This window comes from Rhinolophus hipposideros (assembly GCF_964194185.1).
Source record: "Rhinolophus hipposideros genome assembly, chromosome: 2".
In the NCBI taxonomy this organism is placed as follows: domain Eukaryota; kingdom Metazoa; phylum Chordata; class Mammalia; order Chiroptera; family Rhinolophidae; genus Rhinolophus; species Rhinolophus hipposideros.
In genome coordinates this window covers 46,401,250-46,424,711 of record NC_138048.1, presented here as the reverse complement: position 1 = coordinate 46,424,711, position 23,462 = coordinate 46,401,250, and the positions used below count along the sequence as shown (strand labels likewise).

General features: G+C 37.7%; 1 protein-coding gene across 1 annotated transcript in view; it reads right to left on the bottom strand.

Moving 5' to 3' along the window:
- CFAP91 (cilia and flagella associated protein 91) overlaps positions 1–19,854 on the bottom strand; it is a 61,836-nt gene extending 41,982 nt beyond the window's left edge. Inside the window, exons 1-6 of the mRNA XM_081066393.1 lie at positions 19,656–19,854; positions 14,027–14,103; positions 13,352–13,509; positions 12,487–12,570; positions 11,324–11,380; positions 5,405–5,586 (exon numbers count right to left, since the gene is read on the bottom strand). Of these exons, the coding sequence (XP_080922519.1) occupies positions 5,405–5,586; positions 11,324–11,380; positions 12,487–12,570; positions 13,352–13,509; positions 14,027–14,103; positions 19,656–19,779 (682 nt within the window). The 5' untranslated portion in view covers positions 19,780–19,854. The remainder of the gene's footprint in view (positions 1–5,404; positions 5,587–11,323; positions 11,381–12,486; positions 12,571–13,351; positions 13,510–14,026; positions 14,104–19,655) is intronic.
- Positions 19,855–23,462: the final 3,608 nt, after the last annotated feature.

Sequence of the window (23,462 nt, the reverse complement as noted above, 5' to 3'; positions counted from 1 at the left end):
TTAGGTTGCTTTCCACGTGGAAAGTCGTACCCGTCTCTGACTGTCCAGTCATCTTCGGGGCCAAACAGGGAGACATAAGGTGCAAGCACAAAGGTGAAGCAAAGTCCCTGAAAGGATCCATCTCAGACTCTCCTTTCTTTAAGGGCAGGTACATGGAGACAGCTGGGTAGGCTGTTGTGTGGCAACACAAGCATAACCACCATCCTGATTCCTAACATATTAATTTAGTTCTGATAGGTTTTTAGCTCTATATAAATAGAATCAAAGTGTACATACTCTTTTTTATCTTACTTCTTTTGCTCAGCATTACATATGGGAGATTCACCCATCTGGTTACATGTAGTTGTACTTTCATTATCATTGCTATTATATATAGTATTCCATTATGTGAGTATGCTATATTTATTCATCCATTCCATGGTTGATGGACATCTGGGTTGTTTTTAGTTTGGAGTTATTATGAATAATGCTGCTATGAATATTCTCGCACTGGGGTTTTGGTGAATATTCACATGCATTTCTGTTAGTAGAACTAAGTACTCACTTCTCTTTGGTCTATAGCTAGGAATGAAATTCCTGGGTCAGAGGTATCAGTGTTCAGCTTTAGAAGACACTAATTTTCAAAAACATGGTTGTAATATATACATGCAATATATGAAATTGTCTTTGCTACAAATCCTTATCACACTTGGTAATGTCAATCTTCTCAATATTAGCTTTTCTAGTATGTGTATGGTAGTATTACATCAGGGTTTTAATTTGCATTTCCCTGATGCAACTAATCAAGTCGAACATTGTTTCATATGTTGACTGGCAATTTGAAAATCCTTTTGAATTAAGTGCCTGCTCACATCATTTGCTCATTTTTCTATTGGGTTGTCTTTTTCTTATTGATTTTCAGGATTTCTTTATGTGTTCTAGTTATGAGTCTTCTGTCATATACAGCTATTGCAAATATCTTCTCCCAATCTGTGGCTTGCCTTTTCACTATCCTAATGTGTGTTTTGTTGACTAGAAGTTCTTAATTTTAATGTGATCTAATTTCTCATTTTTCCCTTTATGGTTAGCATTTTTCATCCTATGTAATAAAATCATTGTCTACCCAAGGTCATGAAAATATTCTCTTATGTTTCCTTCTAAAAGTGTTATTGTGTCATCTTTCACATTTAACATCTGGGATTGATTTTGGTTCGTGGTGTGAAGTAGGAATCGAGTCACTTTTTTCAAGATGATCTAATTGACTCAGTATCATGCATTGGAAAAGACCATTTTTTCCCCAACTGCACTGCAGTGTCCTCTTTGTCTTAAGTCAGATGATATTTATCTGCGAGTTAATTTCTGGACTCTATTCTGTAACAATGATCTATCTATTCATCTATCTTTGAGAATATGCCACACTCTTTAATTATTACAGCTTTATAGTAGTTTACATCTGGAAGTGTATATTGCTCTGTTTCTTTACATTTGCCATGGCTAATTCTGACACTTTCACATTTCCATATTAATTTTAGAATCAGGTTATCAATTTACACACACACAGACACACACACAAACACACACACACACACACACACCCCTTGTTGGGTTCTTTACAGGAACTGCATTGAAGTAGGAATCAGAATTAAAGTTTGGTTTTTTTGCACATGGATATCTAATTGTTTCATCACCATTTATTGAAAAGACCTCCTTTGCCCCAAGTGGTGTCTTTCTCATAAGTCAAATGACTATAAATGTAGAGTGAGGAATCTTCCAGAACCATTATTTCCTTGCAACGCTACAGTCAAGTATTTCTACATTCAATTTCTTAATGCATTGTCAGATCCACAGCAGGTCTGGCCATGGCCTACCACACACAAATTCTTTTATGTGACGCACTTTAATCATCTTGTTGAAATAGCTTAAACTTTACTGACTTTTGACAGCTTCATCTGAAAACGACCGTTAAAATCAGTATGAATAGGGATTTGTCCAGTTCTCCTTGTGATTCAGTCAATTTTTGCTTTATATATTTGAGTCTATGTAGGGTACGTACAAGTTCATGACAAATACATCTTCTAGTAGATTACTCCTTTTATAACTATTTCATGTCCTTCATTTTCCCTTTTAGTGTTTTTCTGATTAACTTTGGCCTAATATTAATACTGTTACATCAGCTTTCCTTGGGTGAGCTATCAGTATATTTTTCCACGTATTTATTTTCAAAGTTTCAGGGCTATTTTATAAATAGCAAGCTGTTTTTGCTGGTTAATCCAACCCAAGAATGTTTCTTAATAGGCAAGTTTAAGTCACTTTTGTGTATTTTGATTACTAAAATATTCCCCCCCTTTTTTTTAGAGGTTACCCATAAATTTTTTAACTTAGAAATTTCCACTCATAGTTCTCTAATAAAGTTTAAAGCTAATTGCTGTTCTTTCCAATGATTTCAATTGGTTCATTTTCACAGCTCCCATTCTTGTTTTCATTGTTGCTATTTCCCCCTTTTTCTCTTTAAGGACAGAAAAGGTACTTCCTAAGTCCTTTTCAGATTGTTCCATTTGCTTTGTTTGCTCAAGAGTTTAGTCTTCCACTTTCTTTATTTTTTGTGGGTGACTCCTGGTGTCTGTGTTCCTTAGATGTTTTGTGATTCTTGGGTTGAGATCATCTGCAGATTTTTCTCCTGAGCACCCTGGGCAGTAGTACTCTTTGATCTGGCCAAAGGGACAGCTCCCAACATCATTCTTTAGAGCCCTGCCCATTATCATAATGTGAGGAGTTTAAGGGGCTACACCCACCTGGATTTGCTCCTACCCCTAGAGACCCTGGAATTCCTTCCACAAATGGCCCCAAGCCCACTTTCCAAATCAACATGGGCCTCTTCCCAGGATTAGACTCCTGAGGGGACAGGAATCTGCTGTTTGTTCACCCATCAGCCCAAGCGGTGGCCAAGTAGCAGCTTGGCTTGCAGGGGTGTGTAAACAGATTGGAAAAGCAAGGTGAGGTGATCGCATGCACACCAGGCCCCTCATGATATGGAACAGAGTCAGAGAAAAGGCCAGGCCACAGGCACTCTCACGCCTTGCTGCTACCTTCCAACATGGAATTGCGAGGAATCTGCGAATTTAAAATTTAAACTTGTCCTTTCAGCTTGTTAATAAAAATATATTTGTGACAAATACAGAAGGTATCTTACTTAACAGATATTAGCTTTATTTATAACTTTTAAACATCTATACATATAGTATGTGGGCCTCCATTTGAACCCCTACCCAGTCTCACAAATGAGGGGGTAGGCCTGATACGTAGAGGTTTTTATTGATACTTCAACCTCAGTGCTGCCAGGGGCAGGGCTCCAGATTAGACTTCGGCTAGGGAAGCATTTATGAGCCCCTTGCTTTGAGGACCTGGCTCTTGACCCACTGCATCAATGCTAAGCCCACAGAACACTGAGAGGTAAAGCCCACGGGCCAAGGCAGGAGTGCCTGCCTCAGCTCTGGATATAATCATAAATGGGCAGGCTCTGGGCTTGAGACCCACCTGCGGGCGGGAGAAGAGTTTCTGCCTCCTCTAGTTCAGGCAGGTAACTGGGATCTGGCTCCCAGCATTCACAGTGCCTGTTCATCACCATAGGTTCCCAGCTATTTCTTTTAGGAAGATGTCACCACATCTAGACCGTGGACATTTTCTTTCTTGTTTATAAGTGTGGCTATGTGTTTATTAATTTTTGTAATGTATTTTTATGTGTTCAGTGCAGAAGGGAAAGGTTTTAGCATATTTTTAATCTGTCATCTAGGCCTGGAAGTAGAGCCTCTACTTTAAAGCATGGGTGTCAAGAATGCTCAGTCAGCCAGGAAACAAGAATCAAAACTGGAGCTCCACTGTGAACATCTTCATTGCCTGTCATGCAGACTTGATCACAGTAATCCATTACAATGGGGAAACAAAAGTAATCTCATTTTAATAAAAATCTTTATGGAGTATCAACTATGTCCATGACCTTGGAGGAGTCAGCTTTTCTGGTTCTCAGTTTCCTAGCTACAATCAAGTGAGTTTGATAAGCTAATGTCTAACAATTTCTAAAGGTCCCTCTTATTAATTTTTATTGTTTCACATAATATAGGTTTAGACCAGATTTTATTACGTTATAAAAGTGACTTTCTAAGAGCTGAGAGATATCAGCATTTCAGAGATAATATCAAAGATATCATCCAAATCATCCAATAAGGTATGCAAGAGAGCTTTGATAAATGCCAAGTTAATCTGGCAAAGTAAGATAATATTATACATATGTTGAAAAATACATTCTGTAATACACTCAAAAAAGGTTTATGAATAAAGAAGGAGTAGGGAGTGCTTAATGAAAAGGAGTTGATTCAGTGGGAGAAACGGTGAGAGTAGGAAAGTGAGTAGTCAGCAAAGCCACCACAAAATTAAACTGACTGACCAATTTCACTTAACATAATACTCTCAAGACCCACCCAGGTTGTCACAAATGGCAATATTCCCTCTTTTTTATGGTTAAGTAGCATTCCAGTGTGTGTGTGTGTGTGTGTGTGTGTGTGTGTATTACATCTTTTTTATCCAATCATCCATCAGTGGACACTTTGGTTGTTTCCATGTCTTGGCTATTGTAAATAATGTTGCAATGAACATAGGAGTACATATATCTTTATGAATCAGTGTTTTCATATATATATATGTGTGTGTGTGTGTGTATATATATATATATATATATATATATATATATATATATATATGTAAAAGCAAGAAGACGAATTGCTGGATTATATAGCATTTCTATTCTTAATTTTTTTTAGGAACCTCCATACTATTTTCCATAGTGGCTTTACTATTCCCACTAACAGTGTACGAGGGTTCCTTTTTCACGTGTGGAATATAAAACAAAGAGTAACAAACAAACTAATGAAACAAACAAAAACAAACTCATATATACAGACAACAGAAAGGTGGTCACCAGAGGAAAAAGGGGGTAGGAGGAGGGAGAAGTGGGTAAAGAAGATCGAATATATGGCAATGGAAGGAAACTAGACTTTTATAATTAGACACAGATGTCGGATTATAATCTTGTATACCTGAAAATTATATAATGTGTTAATCGATCTTACCCCAATACATTTAGTTAAAAATAAAGAGTATGGATTGGGAAAAAAGCTAAGCCAAAATATAAATTCAGCTTCAGGGATCACACGCAATAAGCCTCCTTACAATGAAAATGGTGTAGCTTTCTTTGAACAAAAGTAGCAGAAAAAGTATGAGTCTATGAAGTAGCTCTACTGAGCAAGATACTTTAAATAGCAAAATTTTAAACCATAGTTGTCTCTATGTGCTCTCGATTTCCTGGAACTCAATAGCCAGCATGGTTATCAGGATTGTCATCTGCAAATATTCAAGAGAATTACCAACTCACCCCAAGTCAGAGTAGCCAGGGTCAAGAGCTCAGGGATTGAATCCTGACACACTACATATTCTGGAGAATACGGATCTGTTTGAACTTCGGAATCACGATAATCAGTCTGAGTTCCCACAGTGTACTTTGAAAAGATGGGTGGGTACTTAGTAGAAGCAGGAGGAAACGTGTATGGCTCCATCCTAAAAGGGAAAATTACTTCAAAAATTAAAATCTCATACAATCACTTAGAATACTATATAATCAAATAAAATTAAATTATTGAACTTCACTAGGTCCTTTCTCCCTTTAAACATTGACAGGCACGATGTTATGAATCTAGTGTAACCAGGATTACTCCCAGTAATCTTGAGAGAATCGCCTTGTTATTCTCACCTCTGCCAAGAAACGGAAGGGGTATAAAAACCTAGGTCTACACACAAAAGTGCCTATTTATCTGCGCATCCTTGGGTAGGGCTGTAGTATAGACTATAAAAAAGGTAGATTCTAGGATGTCCTGAGTTACTTCTGAGTCTATTCAGAATTGCTACTTCTCTGTTTTCTTTCTTCTCTACTTTTAGTTACATAGACAATTTTAGCTGTTTCCCTTCAGAAATACAAATACAGGAGCAGGAAAAAGAGAAGAAAACTTCATTCCTTGCACAAAAATTAATTCCAGATAATTTAAAGCATTTAATGTAAAAACGAGACTATAAAAGTACTAATAGGAAGCATAAGTAAATAAATCATCTTTGAGTGAAAAGTCTTTTTAAGTATGGCTCAAAACCCAGAAACTATAAAAGGAAATAATCGATAGAATCAAGTTTCAGTTGAAACTTCTATACCTCAAATTACATAAACAAATTTAAAATGTGAATGGTACACTTGGAAATAGATTTTACAATATACAAGATAAAAAATTAAACAGCCTCTCTCTATAAAAAAGCCCTTGGTAACCAAGAAGACAGTTAAATACCCACAGAAAAACAGATAAAGGACAATTCACAAAATAAAAAGTAAAACTTCTAAAAAAACATATGAAAAGATAATGACATAACTAGTAATCAAAGAAAAGTAAATTAAAACAACAAGATGCTATTTTATTATATCACATAAGCAAAAATTTAAAAGATTGAAAGTACCTAGCATTGATGAAGTTTTAAAGAAACAGGCATTCTCATAAACTGTTCATGGAAATACAAACAGGTACAACCCAACTAACAGGGAAATGAGAAATATATATATCAAACCCTTAAAATACCCTTTTGCCCCAGCAATTGTACTCCTAGGAATTTATTTTAGGAAATAATTGGACAAGTGTACAAAGACATATGAAAATATGTTCATAAAGTCTCATTTATAAGAGTAAAAATTGCAAATGTAAATGATCAGCATCAATAGAACTGTTTAAAATAACAATCGTTAAAAAGTAACAAAGTAATCTATACTTATGAACATACAAAAATGTCCATGATTCCATGTACAGTAGAAAAAAAGGGACACTCTATACAGCAGTATGTATAGAAGTACATTTTCATGTTTTTAAAAACTGTGTTTTTGTGCATAGTAAAATGCCTAGATGGTATAAAATAAAACAATCACAGCAATTATTTCTGGATAGTAGGATAACAGAGAGAATGTTTTTTCATATTTATAATTTTCTGAATTTTACTTTTTTTTTTAAACCTGGACATGTACTACTTTTAAAATAAGAGGTATACTTCCATTTAAAAGAAAATGTTTTTTCTAGTTGGTAGGAGAATTGGTTAAATTACATGAACAATAAACAACTAAATATAATGGCAAAAAAAGAGATTTCCATTTTGAAAACTAGTCAAAGATAATGAGAGATGCTTATATATGAGTATAGCATCATAGTTTAGCTCTAAGAAAAATGCACCCCAAGCCAGCTAGAAAGAAGCACCTATTTGGAGGTTCTACCTGTGATGGAACAGTACTTTAAATTCTTTTTAATGCTGAATTCTAATGGATAGTGAAATAATTTTTCAGCAGTTGCTATGAATTTCTAAAATATGTAGACAACATCGTATTTATAGTTTCTTATGTTTTCAGCAGAAATTATTCTATTACAAAAGTTCTACTTAAGGAAATAACTTCAAATCAGCTTTATATCATTCCAGACCATATGAATATTATTACAACACCATTAGCTTGAGTCAAGAGAATAAATTCTTGTTTTCCAAATTAAATAATTATACATTTGAACCATCAGATCAAATGTGCTTAGATTACGATAAAGTCTAATGACTCCTTCTGATTAAGCTTCCTAATGACTTAGGATCCTTCCAGGTCAGTCAGAAGAGAGATATGAAGGAGAAATGCTAATTTCACAGAAGTCCTATGGTAACTTAATACAGTTTCTTTCCTACCTAATTTGTCATTTTCCCCCAACCTATTCTTTTTTCTCCATTCCAGTTGGATGAGGGAAGAGTAAAATGTGAAGAAGAAAGAGCAGTGAATGATTTCTTTCCCACCTCTCCCCAACCTCAATCAGGACCCAAAATCTTCTGATCCCACATCTGCTCCCTCTTGGGCGTGAGCCCTGTTTCGTCCTGGATCCAGTCCGGGGGCTCACTCACTCTGGCTCTGGTGTCCTTACGGGTGCCACGGCTTCTCTATTCCCTCAAAGGCCCTTCCTCCTCCACTATCACCCCAGGCACCAGGTCCATGCACTATAAGCCACAACCATAGTCTTCTAAATTTCCCCTTCCAACCCCAACAAAACTATACACAAAGAGGGGCTGGCTACGCAAAGCTAGCAAATACTGTTCTGTTAGTATGCACTCCACTGAACGTTTGTATTTTTTTAAAGACAATTTAAATTTTTACTTCTCTCTCTTCTTGCTTGCATGATTTCTGAAAAGATGTAATTCTTACCTTTGTTCCTTTATAGATAAGGTATTCTTGTTCTCTGGCTTCTGTTGGAACTTTATCTTTGATTTTCATTAGTTTGAATATAGAATGCCTTGGCGTAGCTTTCTTTTTTTTTTTTTGGTATTTATCCTGCTTGGTGTTCTCTGAGATTACTGACTCTGTAGTTTGGTGTCTGACATTAATTTGGGGAAATTCTCAATCATTATTGTTTCAAATATTTCTTCTGTTCCTTTCTCTCTTTCTTTTCCTGGTATTCCCATTACACATGTTACATGTGTAACATGTAGTTGTTCACAGTTCTTGGCTATTCTGTCCTTTTTTTTCAGTCTTTGTTATCTTTGTTCCCTTTGCTTTTCAGTTTTAGAGGTTTCTATGAATATATCCTCTATCTCAGAGATTTTTTCCTCAGCCATGTCCAGTCTATAATGAGCCCATCAAAGGCATTCTTCATTTCTGTTACAGTGTTTTTTATCTCTAGCTTTTTTTTTCTTTTTGGTTCTTTCTTAGGATTTTCATCTCTCTGCTTACATTGCCTATCTGATCTTGCATGCTGTATACTTTATCCATTTGAGGAGCCCTTAGCATGTTAATCATAGTTGTTTCAAATCCCTGGTTTGACAATTCTAACATCCCTGCCATGTGTGGTGCTTATGCTTATGCTAATTCTTCAAATTATGTTTTTTCCTTTTCAGTATGCCTTGTAATTATTTGACAGCTAGACACGATGTGTTGGGCAAGAAGAACTACTGTAAATAGGCCTTTAGTAATATGGTGGTAAGGTGTAGGGGGAGGGGAAGCATATTGTCCTATAATTAGGTCTCAGTCTTTTAGTGAGTGAGCCTATGCCTCTGGACTGTGAACTTCATAATTGTTTCTCAGTTTTTTTTCTTCCCCATTAGGTAAGGCAGATGGCTAGAGGGAGCTGGAGTTGGTTATTTCCCTTCCTCCAGGTCAGTTAGGCTCTGATAATACCACAGGAGGTTAGGCTCAGGTTAACTAATTTCTACTGAGGGCTAACCTTGTTTAGAAGAACAGAATACTCTGGCCTATTTCAAAATGGTTTCTTTTCCTTTCCCCCTGCCAGAAGCATGAGAGGATTTTTTCTCTAATATTCATTATAAGAATGTGTTTGAACTCCTGGAAGGAAATCTCACAAAGTTGTAGGAACTCCCTACGACTGGGTCTCCCACGAGTTTTTGATTCTCAGAATTTTCCACACTGAGCCTTCAGCAATTTGTCAATTGTAGTTTAGGTTTTCCTACCTGGGACTGGTTCCCAGGGCAGTTTCCATTCATGAATCTCTGTTCTGCAAGCCATTACTCCCTGTATTTGCCTGTCTGTCTCTCTAATCTTGGGGCAGATGTTTGCCCTTCATCCTACCTTCTCTTATGGATCCAAGAAAAATTACTAATTTTTTCATTTTTTTTCAGCTTTTTTACTTGTTGTTAGGACAGAGTGGCAACTTCTAAGCTCCTTACATGTGGAACTGGAAACCACCATTGAACTTTTAAAAAAATATTAGCTTTTTATCCTCTTCTCCAAGATGCTTACAAAGAATCCAAAGTTATGACTCCATGAAAAGGTTGTGGCTAGAGAAGTGGTCCCCAGCTGGCCCCCAGACAAGTGCATCCCTGCTTCTCAGACACTCAACCCTGCCAGAATTCCAGAGTTAACTTCACTCAGGGATACTGATTCCTTCTTTAGACATGTCTAAGAAAGATAGAGACTATCCAAAGTGGCAACTGGTTTAACTCTCAGAGGGAATCTATATCCCTTATGTCACAGTTATTTATGAAGGAGTGGGAGGGTCCAGAGGTCATCACTGTAGACCTCAGAACTCCCCACAATTAACTGAACAACGTTTAGACCTGATGTAATGATGACCTCCAGAGCAGGTGATTCAGTGAGCCTGCTTTTAAAGAATTACCCAAGGAATCTATAGGGATCCACTTCTCTCATAGCTCCCACTTTGCTCATACAAAGCATTTTATGGGAAACAAGTCTGCAGCTATTCCCGGGTAAACTGACACCACACAAAGATGCTCCGTCTAGGGGGAGAGCAGGCAATCTGTTCTCCATCTATGGAAGCGCCAAAGGTGTCCATACGGTTTTTAAAAATCCAAGGAGAATTGGGATCATAATTGGCAGTTATCTTGAGGATCACAGACATCTTATAACATATACCTTATTCATAAGATGATATATCATTAGGAGTAACCATATCCTTTAAATGCTTGTTTCAAAGCCAAGCCCTGTCTAAATTTCTATTCAGAAATTTGACATCTTAGAAAAGGTTTCTTTTCTTTATCATTTCATGAATAACTACGTTTGTTTTTTTCTCTTACAGAAATATTAAGTTTTGACACAGGAAAGAGTACAGAAAAACTTAGATTTTTAATGGGACATTCTACCTAACCTTCTGCATTACCCTAAAACAAAAGACTGGGGAACTGCAGATTAATCCCAGATCCAGCCTTTGTCCGTTACCGCCTTCTCACTCTGGTTTACTTCCTTGTGAGACAGAAACCATGTTTTATTTATCTTTGTATACCACATTGACTTGTACAGGTTAGATAATTGATTATTAAATTATAAAATTCTACTATTCAAAAAATATTTCATGACTGATTAGTTTTCTTGACAAAATGTTTAAAAAAACGTGTTATGTTAAATGTGAAAAAAATAAGTGTGTGTTTCAGGGAAGCAAAAAAGAACATTAAAGCATTTTTCACCTTTTATTTTTATCATAACTCATAATAAGAAATACATTGTACACCATAACCATTATATACATATGTATATATCTATCCAAAACAAATACAAATACAAAACAACTTATCTTCAATATGTCTGATGCTTTTGGTTATTTTCAATTCTATTTCGTTTTTCAAAATGCTGCTCATGACCCACTAGCAGATTTCATGACATTCTAATGGTTTGTGATTCACAGTTTGAAAAATGTTGATTTAGAAAGCTATCTTCTGGAAACAAACAATAAAAAAATGAACTAGAAAAAAAAACAGTTTTAAAATAATGGTTACTTACTTGGTTGTTGCAAAAACAACATTGAGTGGCATCTGTTGGTAGAATGGAAGGAAAGGCCTGGGGGAGAAAGGAAAATACAAACATACAGGACTTTTGAATTATGTGCACTCTGAGCTTTCTTCCAATTTTAATATTTGTCCCTTAAAATCAGTGAGTTTGAATATCCTGTATATCAGTAACCCTTAAACTTTTGACACATACAAAATCATTGAGAAACAGGAACATTCTTATTTAAAATGCAAATTCCCAAGTCTAGCCCATGAGAATCAGTGGCTATAAGAGCCAGTGAAATCTGCACTTTTAATAAACATTCCAGTGTTTTCTCTGCAGATGTTAAACAAGATACACTTTGAGAAGCAGTGCCCTATAGTTAGTTGGGCTTCAGCTGGTCATCAACTAGCTCCCAGCAACTTCTCAAGTTCCCTAAGGCATTCTGAAATTCCCAATGATTCAGTTTTTAAAAAATTCTTTCCAAAACGTCTAGGAATTGAGTTTACTATGTAAAGAATTTAACATTTCTCTGAAAAAGTCAGCATCCTAAAATTTCCATAAGGAGTTTGTTCATAAATAATAATGTGGATTACAAATTTACTTTCTCAAGGAAGCTTGTATAGATCAAGACTTTTTTTCTCACTCAGATAAGACCTACAGGGAAATCCTCATTTTAATTTGATCTGAGATTATGATAATCTCGTGAGTATTAATCACAAAATGAAACAAAGTGAATGTTTTGACCGTGTTGGGTTTGACAACATTCACAGAAAGAGCAATGTCATCTATTTGCTCACATTTAACAATGTTCCCTGCATTATGACACTCATGGTGTCTCAACTATATCACTTCATATGACGCCTTCATTTTGTTCTCAAATATATATTCTTATTTTAGTACCTCTGAAGTCAGGCAGTTGGAATTCCAGCACTGCTACTTGCTAACTTATATGAGCTTGAACAATTTATTGCTCCTGTCTTGGTTTCAGCTTCCTTACTGCTAAATGAGGATAATATATCTCATACTACATTTCTGCTGTGAAAATTAATAATAAAATTAATAATATGGTGCCTGGCACAATGCACGCACTTAAAAATGCTAGCTGCTATCATTATCATAAAGAGGTTCTCTATTAATATCAGGGCTCATATTCATTAGTAATTACTTTTTACCTTTCAAAATACTTATAGCGATTCTTTCCAGTAACATCAGGATCTTCACAGACTTCTTTAGGAATCTTAAAAGAAGTGTCAGTTCTAAAACAAAGCAGGAAAATATTCAAGTCTAACATATAATTGCCAAATATAATTTCTATTTAATATTTCCATCTCTATAAATTAGGAGATACAAGGGTATCTCAGATTGAGAGCAAAATCTTCTATAACACGTATCTGACTGACCTATATCTCAGATGAGATACAATTACTTTCCCTGAGCCAGGAAACCAGGAGCTAACAAGAAGTGAAGAAAAAAGCCAATTTATGAAATCCCACATTAAAAAAAGAAATGCCCACTTTTAATTAATAGCACATGAGAATAAAAATGTTTTAAAGGCAACTTTTTATGTCCAGTCTGAGGGGTAGAATTTTTGTTTAATTTACTAGGTATAACTTGGAAATATAATTAAAAGAATAAGGAATTCAAGAGACTTGTCTCTGAAGGTGCTTTGGCTACAAGTCTCCAAAAAATACATTTAGATACTAGCAGAAAAGTACACTCGCAATTTCTAACATGGATCAAAGGAATAACAAATTCAGTCACCTCAATCTTTGGTGGCAAGATGTCATTTAATATATGTATATATTAAATCACAGCAACCTTCTGAGAACATCTACTAACCAATAAACCTATAACCATTGCTCCTGAATCAGGCTTGTTTCGGTCAAAGAGGTTAAGAGAGAGAATTCGGGGTCAATTGGCTTAGGTATAACATCACAATTGTTCATTTTAAAATAATGCAGAATAAATAAATATTTTAATAAGAAAAATGCATTCATGAAGAACATAAAGCAGCAGTTGAAGCTACTTGACACTTACGTGACAAGTTGCCGGAGGACTTCTCTGTGTTTCTCCTCATGTCCCTTCCATTTCCGACTGATGAATGGTGGCACGGGATCTGCCTTGCTCCAATATAGAGAATATCGTGGATAATGGATCAGATTACTGAACATGGTTCTAAATCTGGGAACTTTCCTCTAATGTTAGGATGGAGAGGCAGGGAGAAAAAGGACAAAATTATACCATCAGATTTTCTAAAATATTTTACTTATATTGTAAACATTTTTAAGAGGTACAAAAGAGTGTATATGGTATAGAAAGGAGGGTTATTGGTATATGCATAGAATATCTCTAGAAGGATACCCCAAAAACTGATGACAATGGATGATTTCATGAAAGAGGCAGGGGGGTTAGAATTTACTTCATACTGTATACGCTTTTGTACTTCTTGAATTCTTTTAATACAGACATATGTTACTTTTCCCATTGAAATAAATTAGGCTAAAATGAGTCCTTTATTCACTACCAATTAATTAATCCTCAGTTTGGCCACAAGTATCAAGATACCTTATCTCCTAGTAATCATGGCAAAGTAATTTCTGCAGAATATAAAATCCAGTGGAGATTTTTTGATAAGTCAATCTCACAAGTGCAGTTAGCCAAACTAGATGGTTCCGATTCATTAGGCTGCCTTCATGGAGGAATTAGACCTACCAGTCTGCTGCGACTCAAGATGGCTTGCATATTTGCCTGTGCCTGGTCTTTCTCACTTGACACAATAAATAATGGATCTGCGAAATAAAAAATAAGGTAGTATAAAGAATAGAACATATCTACTCATAGGCTGAGAATAATGGCAAAGCAAGGTAATTTGTTAATTGGGAAACAAATTTAAAAATTTAGATATTGGCCAGCTCTGCAACAGCTCGTAGCCTTGTTACTCTACCACCAGTGAGAGTCTCTTAGATGCATTTCTTTTCTATGTATCCCAAAGTCGGTTTACAGAACTGGAATGCAAAAAAGGCCTAACATAGTCTCAAATACCATAGCCTAAACATGCTTTCTTCTATTTTATGAACAAACCACCTTCTGGGACTGGGTCTGGGTCTGGGTCGCCCAGAAAATAGTCCAAGAGGAAAGCACTATGCCCATTTGCAAGTAAAGAAACAATAAATTTGGACACTACCTCCCATATTCAGTACACAGAGAAGATACAAACTCTTAACAGCATGTCATCTCCGAACTGGTAGACATGGTAAGAAAATATTATTCTCTAATACGAGATAAAATAAAATCAGCTATCTTCAGAATTCACCCCTTAAGTTTATAAGCATGTTAATGATGGGACAAAGTTATTTCTCCAAAGAAACAAAAGACTGTCCTGCTGTAATAATTATCTGCTTATTAGGTATATCTTTAAAGTGATGAAGCATATTCATGATTTTCTACCATCCCTTAAAATCAGATAATTTGACATTAAATTCACAGCAACCTTCAGATGTAAACTTGATTTCCCAAGTAGACATCTATTAAGAAACAAATACCCTGACCAACTAGTCTAGATGACTTGGTAACATATATTTCTCCACAGAAATTAATAAATTAGTATTGTGAATTAGAAATAACTCTCTTTTGAATTTCGATAATGTGAGTCAATTCTTAGGGCCTAATAACTCCTTGGTTACCCAACAGAAAAGATTTATTGGATGCAGAAAATTTGATATTCCCACCAAGGCTGAAAAGCGACAAGAGGCTCAGGTTCTCTTTACTCTTTCATTCAAGAAATATTTATTGACTGGCTACTATGTTCTAGGTGCTTGGAACACATCAATGACAAGGTAAAGATCCCTGACTTCATGGGAGAAAGGCAATAAACAACAACACAAGAAATTAGCAAATTATATAACAGAGTTAGGGGGTAACAAGTGCTACTGAAAAAAAAGAGGAGAGCAGTGTGAGGGAGACTGAGTTGCATTTTTGCATAGGGTCGTGAGAGTGGGCCTCATTGAGAAGGTGACATTCAAGGAGACTTGAAAGTGAGGTTAGATTTGTAGTTATCTGGAAGAAGAGCATTCCAGAGGAAAAAACTAGAACAAAAGCCCTAGGATGGTGGCATGCCTGACATGTTTGAAGAACAGCAAACAGACCAATAGGATGGAAACAGTGAGAGAGAGAAAAAAACAATGGATAAAAACGTCAGAGAAGTTACAAGGGGCCTAGATCACAGGGCTTTGTAGGCCACTAAAACGACTTTGGCGTTTAATCTGAGTAACAAGGGGAACCATTGCAAGATTTGGATGCAAGGACTGACACAATCTGACATATGTTTAAATATTCATTGTGGCTGCCCAATTAAGAACAGACTGTAGAGAAGCAATGGAATAGGTAGGGAGAAAACTATTAGGAAGCTCATGCAGCAATCTAGAAGAGACGATGGTGGTTTGCACCACAGCGGTAGCAAGAGAAGTGATGAAAGTGGCAGGATTCTAGCTATATTTTTAAGTTAGAGCAGAAAGGACTTGTTAATGGGTTGGAACGGTGTGAGAGAGACAGAGGAGGCAATGATGGCTTCAAGATTTTTGGACTCAGCAACTAAAGGATGGGGCTGGCATCCATTGATATAGGAAAGCCTGTGGAGGAGCAGGTTTGTGGGGAGAACATCAGGAAAACGTGTCTAGTATATGTCCAAGTGGAGATAGAAAGTCAGCAATACAATATACAAGTCTAGAGTTTGGGAGGTAAGTCCAAACTGGTGAAATAAATTGGGTATCATCAGTCTTTAGATATATCCTTCTTTAGCTGCATCACTCAAATCCATATCTACCATTCAGGTTGGGAAGTGATGAAAAGTGGGCTGATTAGCAGTGAAGAGTCCAGATTTTATGGCCTCAAATGATAGGCTAGTGAATTGGAAGGCAGAATGAATGCACCTGTTTGAAGAGAAAGACGAACATAGCTTCAACATCTCTGATATACTGGGAATAGTATGGAATAAAGGGAAATTTCTATTCATACTCTTAAGTGTTTTAAAAGATACGGGCCTATGTTTGCAATTGTGTTATGCATCTGACATTAGTTTAGTATGCATTTCCCCTGAGTCTGAATAATAAATAATAAACCATTTTACTCTTATTCCCATAAGGAGTGTGAAGGAGTTTTACTCTTATTCCCATATGGAGTCTTGCCCTCCATAGATGATAATGACATAATACTGTATGATTTGTGACTACACATTCTGCAACAGATCTTACAACTGTGATCATAATCAGTGCTGAAAAGGCAGTGGAAAGGTCTGTGAGATGCCCAAGTAAAGCAGTCACCAGGTATCGCCTGCTTACTTTTAGACAGGTAGTAAGTGCTTTACATGCAATATTCCATTTAATTCTCACAAAAACACAATTAGGTAGATGCTAGGCCTCCATTTTATAGGTGAGAAAACTGAGGCTTCAAGAAGTTAGCAACTCACTGATTGGCAGGATTTGAACTCCAATCCTTCTGTCCCCCAGACCTAATGTTATTGAAAGCCTATGAATTTTATGGGGGAAACTTTCCCATGGAAATCGTGAGAGAGGCCTAGGGAAATTTTCCCATGGAAATCGTGAGAGAGCCCCTCAGCCAATCTATGAGTATTGGAGAAACAGTTCTAACAAGCCCAGGAAATTGTCACAACCAAGTAATGGTGAGAGAAAGTGTTTCAAACCCCAAGACATAATGATTACTTTTAGGGGAAAGTATAATAAATTGCAGATTCTAGTGGGAAAGAAAGAAGAAAGGAGCTCATGATAAACCCAAAAAGTATTTTAAAATATTTTTAGAAGCTAGGAAAATAAATCATATTTTTAAAAGACTTGAATTACCAGGGCAGTAGTGTAGCTACTAATCCGTCAACAAATAGTCAGATTCAGGGAAGTGACAAAGCATGGTGAGCACTTCAAGAGAGATATTTGATACACAGCATTCACACACAAAATGGAGTGAAATGCAAAATGGTACATAAATGAGGTAAGATTGATAAAGGAATGATGGTAACTGTAAAGTACTATGTAAATGTAAGGTATCTGCATCTATCTTAATTGCTACAGTGATCAGAAGGGTAAAACATTTAGTGAAGATATCCAAGCAAAGCTTCCTAGAGCAGCAAAAGCTTTGCATAGACAATTAACTACACTGAAAGGCCATTGGGTTTGAGGGGTGGGGTCAGGGGAAGGGTGACAGAGCTTGGAAAGGTGTTTATATTTGTACCAGTGACTTCCACATCCACCCCATCACAGTTCTTTCTGCCACGATGGAAATATGACTCAAACCAGTTAACTCAGAGGCTGGTCAACAATCTACCCCATTTATCTCTTCAATTTTCAGCTAAGACACATGAGAACTCTGTACAATTGGTGGTGAGCTTAAGGCTAAGAAGTCATGTAGAGTGCCACCCCAGTCCCTGTCATAGTAAAAGAAAGCATACACAAGGCTTTCTGTCAGACGGAAGAAGGAAGCATATACACAGAAGGAAGCAGGATAAAGTACAGGACGCCCAGTTAAATTTGAATTTCAGATAAACAATGAATAACTTTTTATATAAACATGTCCCAAATATTGCATAGGACTGAAAATTTGTACTAAAATAGTGTTTGTTGTTTATCTCCAATTCACATTTAACTGTGCATCCTGTACTTTCATGTGCTGAATCTGCCAACCCTAACAGGGGGAAAGACCGTAAGGTCCCAGAAATCAAAAGAAACCATCGACAAAATAAAGAGGCAACCAACTGAATAAGAGAAGATTTTTGCAAACAGTGCCTCCGATAAGGGGCTAATATCCAAAATATACAAGCAACTTGTGAAGCTCAACAGCAACAACAACAACAACAACAACAACAACAAAAACAACCCAATTGAAAAATGGGCAGAGGGCCTGAAGAGACATTTTTCCAAAGAGGACATACAAATGGCAAATAGACATATGAAAAAATGCTCAACATCACTAATCATCAGAGAAATGCAAATCAAAACCACAATGAGATATCACCTCACCCCAGTCAGAATGGCTTTCATCAACAAGACAAATAGCAACAAGTGTTGGAGAGGCTGTGGAGAAAAAGGAACCCTCATACACTGTTGTCTGGTGCAGCCGGTTATGGAAGGCAGTGTGGAGGTTCCTCAAAAAATTACGAATAGAATTACCATATGACCCAGCAATCCCTCTCCTGGGTATCTACCCAAAGAATTTGAAAACATTTATACATAAAGACACGTGTGCTCCAATGTTCATTGCAGCTTTGTTTACAGTGGCCAAGACATGGAAACAACCAAAATGTCCTTCGATAGATGAATGGATAAAGAAGTTGTGGTATATATACACAATGGAATACTATTCGGCAGCAAGAAAAGATGATATAGGAACATTTGTGACAACATGGATGGATCTTGAGAGTATAATTCTAAGAGAAATAAGTCAGAAAGAAAAAGCAGAGAACCCTATGATTTCACTGATATGAGGTATACAAACCAAAAACAACAAAAGAACAAGACGAACAAATGAGAAACAAAAACTCATAGACACAGACAATAGTTTAGTGGTTACCAGAGGGTAAGGGGGTTGGGGGGAGGGAGATGCGGGTAAGGGGGATCAAATATATGGTGATGGAAGGAGAACTGACTCTGGGTGGTGAACACACAGTGGGATTTATAGATGATATAATACAGAATTATACACCTGAAATTATGTAATTTCACTAACAATTGTCACCCCAATAAATTTAAAAAAATAAATTAATTTAAAAAAATAAACTGGGGCTTTATTGGCCCAAAAGGACCCAGTGGACCTAGTTTATAAGCAGTGCTTTGATGGATAAGAATAAGTTTAAAGAAAAAGAGAAAACGAAAACCAAAGGTGAGATACACTGGCACTTCTTCACTGAGAATGCCAAATTTGGAGGTGCCAGAGAACCGGAGCGGGAAGGTTATTCTTGTTGGGCATTTTATGCAGTTTGAACGTGGGGAGTGTTAAGTGACTCTCCAAATCTGAAAATCATTGCATACTTTTCTGGACGCTGAAACTCCCGTAACAGGCTTCAGTAAAATCGTTTAGGGATGTGCAAATTATCAGAAAAAGAGTCAGGCGGCGCCGCGCGTCGCTGAGACGCAGAGCCGCTTCCGAGGCGCCCGGGAGAGCGCCCCCGCGCGGACGGCTCGGAGCTGCCCCCAACCAATGAAAGGACAACTGCGGGCCAGGGATGGGTCCTGAGGCTTGTCTTTGGTTCGCGCTTTCCTGGCCAGGTCCCACCGTCTCGAAGCCCATCTGTCCCAGGAGTAAACAACTCAGGAAGGAGGTCTGGAGCCGCCCTTACCGTACAGGAAATCATATGTTCGACTGGGGGGGACTTTGCCCCAGTCCCCCGACTTCTCCCCGCACCGGGTTTGAGACCCCTGCGGCTTGGCCTGGGGCTCCTCGATGGTCACTACGTGGCTCATGGTGCCTCCACGTCCCTCCGGCCAGCGGGGTAACAACTAGGTAGGCCGGGCTGCGGCGTTCATCGTAGCTATGGTAACCTTCACTGGCACTCCAGGGTGAGGGGCGGGGCGAGGGTGAGGGGCGGGGTTGGCGTGTGGGAGAGGTAGGGTGAGGATACGCCAGCGGGGGGGCGAGGCGCGGGAGAGGAAGGAGGGCGGAAAGGGCTTTGGGGAGGCTAGGGCCAGGGAGCGGAGGGGCAGAAAGCACGGAAGAAGGGCAGACTTGGGGAGAGGAGAGAACGGGTGGGGAAGAGGCACAGTCAGCCTCACTGCCCACTACATTCCCGAGACAGATCCTCGAGCTTTCATCCGCCCATTCAGGGTTAACGCCGCAGGGCCGGAGGCTGAGGAAAAGGCTGCTGCTCAAATCTAGCGATTTGCCATTAAACGCTGTATCCTCCTTCGGAAATCTCTGCAAAATCTCAGAACATTCTGGAATATGTGGGCGCTTTCGTTTCGGACATCCCCTGTCCGCGGGGCTTCTGCGAGGTGAGGGATCCAAGCTCCTGCACACTGGGCCTTGGCTCACTGCGCTCGGGCTCCACCGGCGTCAGCGAAGGTGGGCGCGGTAATTAGTAACTGTTGCTCGGCAGGCTGCTACCGCTTACTGAGAGCCCTGGGCGTCAAATCAACTGAAGATTACGTGGTGTAGGCACTAGCTCTGCTTTTTAAAACGTTTATTATGGAAAATTTTAAACATAGGGAAAAATGAATCCACTTTCAATAATGAACCCTTATGTACCCATCACCAAGAGTCAACAATTATCAACATTTTGCCAATCTCTTTTTATATCTCCCCTCCCCTCTTCTTGCTTGAATATTTTAAAACAAATCCCAGATATTACTTTACCGTTGAATTAATCTGCATGTCAAACTGATACGGATTTTTTTTAAAAAAAGTTTAACCACCAATGTCACATCTAACAAAATAATTCCTTCATATCATCTCATACCCAGTACATATTCAGATTCTCCTGGTTGGGTCCAAGATGTCATTTAATAGTTGGTTTGTTCTGATTGAAAGATACAGAAAAAGTCACATTGCATTTTGGTATGCCTCAAGTTTTTTATCCTAGAAAAATGGTTCTAATACTTTCAATAATTTTCTTTATACCTGGGATTCTTCTATTTAAAAGAAATACTTTCTCTCATCAACAACTCATTGGTTACCCTGAAATACAGGGATCTTAGAAGAAAGATTGGAAAAATACTGGATTCTTTCACTTTATTATCAGATTTCAAAGAAATAAGTTGGTGCCCTAGCAACCTCCAATGTTAACCAATAAGGGTTTGTTTGTTTATGAATGTGTGCATTTTTACATATGTGATGTTTAATCCATTATGAGCATTCTTTATGATGCTTAAATTATCCCATTAGGCTAGTGGCACACCATAGAGTTGGCCTCTTTGTCCTTTTGATGTCATTCACAGACACACCTCCCAACCTGCTGTTTCTCTTTCCACACGGACTCCTGGTTTTATTTTCTCTACTCCTACACGTCTGGGGTTTTTGCAAACCAGCCATATACCTTGTCACCTCCAAGCATTTATTTGCTCAAGCTGATTCCTTTGCCTAAAATGGCTTTTCCTATTTATTCCCCCAACTAATTTAGGTATCCTTCAAGCCTCAGCGCTAATTCTGCACCTTTATGCGGTTTCCGCAAATTCCCCCCGAGTGAGGCTTCATTGTTTCTTCCAATGCTGTCTAGCACCAAAAGCGTTGACTCCCTTGTATTAGTAACAGTTTTCAACTCTGCTTTCCACAACTGGGAGATCACTGAGGGCAGAGGTCTTCATCCTTCTGTATGTCTGAAGTAACTGCTACATGAAAGAAAGCTTAATAAAATGATTCCTAAATGAATAAACCCATCTGTTTGTTAAAAAACTTACTGTCTACTATGAAATAGGTATTAAGATTTTGAGATAATTTGTACAACTCATTGGATGGAGAAAACACACAAGCAAAATACAGTGTTATAATGGTATAATATTTTTCTGTCTCTGGGTATAGGTACATTTCTCACTTTCTGTTCCTTCTCCCCAGGAAGCTCCTCACCCTGCCTCTCCCATTTTCTCACTGCTGACTCCTCATCATTTGAGGTCTCAGCTAAAATGTCTCCTTCTCAGAAAGACTTTTCTTCATTCTATCAGACAAATTATCTGAAGTAGCCAATAGCCAGCCCCCTACATAAACACATCAGAAGACACTAACCAATAGAATATGTCAACCGTGATAGGATATATGTGACTATGTAATTATCTTTCATAGATGGGGGTGGGGAAGATGTACAAAGGTGTATTACCACTAGTTTGGGGTAATATTGTTACCCAGCAAGAAATGACTAACATGCAATCTTTATGAAATTAGGTTCTGTCTTTTAGTTTACCAATATAGCAGAAACTTTGATATTGGAGAGGGGTACTAATTAATAATAAAATTTCATTAAAAAGAACGTTATACTTTGCCATATTGGGAGACAGTTCTTCATGGGTCTCTCATGTATCCGTTTGTCTTAAATAAGCAAAGAAAAAAAAGGGAGGGGAGAACTATTTGCCTTTTTTCCTTTGTTTGTGTAGGAGACAGCTTGAACAATAGAAACAGTGTCTGCCTCCAGAACAAAGGGTAAATTTGTTTACAGCATTAGAAGTCAAGGATAGTGTTTTCCTTTGAGCAAAGGACAGGCGCCCATTATTATAACTGCCCATTATTAAAGACTTGGGTTTCCTAAACTCACTGTTCCTTTCTTGTGATGCAACCCAGTGTGTAAGCAGATGTCATCTAGCCTTCTTCACATCACCCTGTGGGAACTGGGGCTCAGGAAACTATCACAAAAATGCTGATACTTTGCTGCTACTGCTTTGAGTAATAAATTATCCTTCATCTCTGACCCAGCAGTTTTCTGCCTTCTACCACCAATCATGGAACTGTGGCAGGCAAATAGGGCAAAACTTGAAAAACGGTAGAGAATTATGTATAGCACGTACTTACCTGTGGATATTGGAAAGCATTTTTCTGTAGATGCAGAAATGTAAATACTATGTAAAATTACCTCTGAACCTAGTAACCAGGCAAGTGAGAATTCAAGTCTTCTAATTCTTCTCTCTCAGCATATGGTATTACTCCTTCTCTACCAACCTTCACTACCCACCCTTACTTGATAAAGTCTCCATACCTGGGATTAATTAGGCATGAAAATAGCTCAGAATACCTTTATCACGGAGGAATTTTAGAAAGTATTTCCTTAGTTGTTGCTTGTTACAGTAGCAGGGCTGTCATCCCATCCACAGACTGACTACTTGGTGCCATTCATAGCTAATGTCCACCTTCAGTACCATACAATAACATTGTACAAAGAAAAAGTTCATTATACTCACCATTTAATTTCTTGCTGTCTACTGTATTAGCAATTATAGCACTAACAAAGAGCCCCAATGGCTTAAAATAGGAGAATATTGCTGGTTAAAATCAGAATTAGGGAGTGATTGCTTCTCGGCCTTTTGGCTAAGATAAAAAAAAAGGTACTAATCAAACTAAACTCAGGGTTGCCCCTGTAAAACAGATGGTTGAATCCAATCTTTTATTATTTAGTCTCTACATACTACCTACTCTCAATTTAATCTACAATTACAGCTCTAAAAATTGT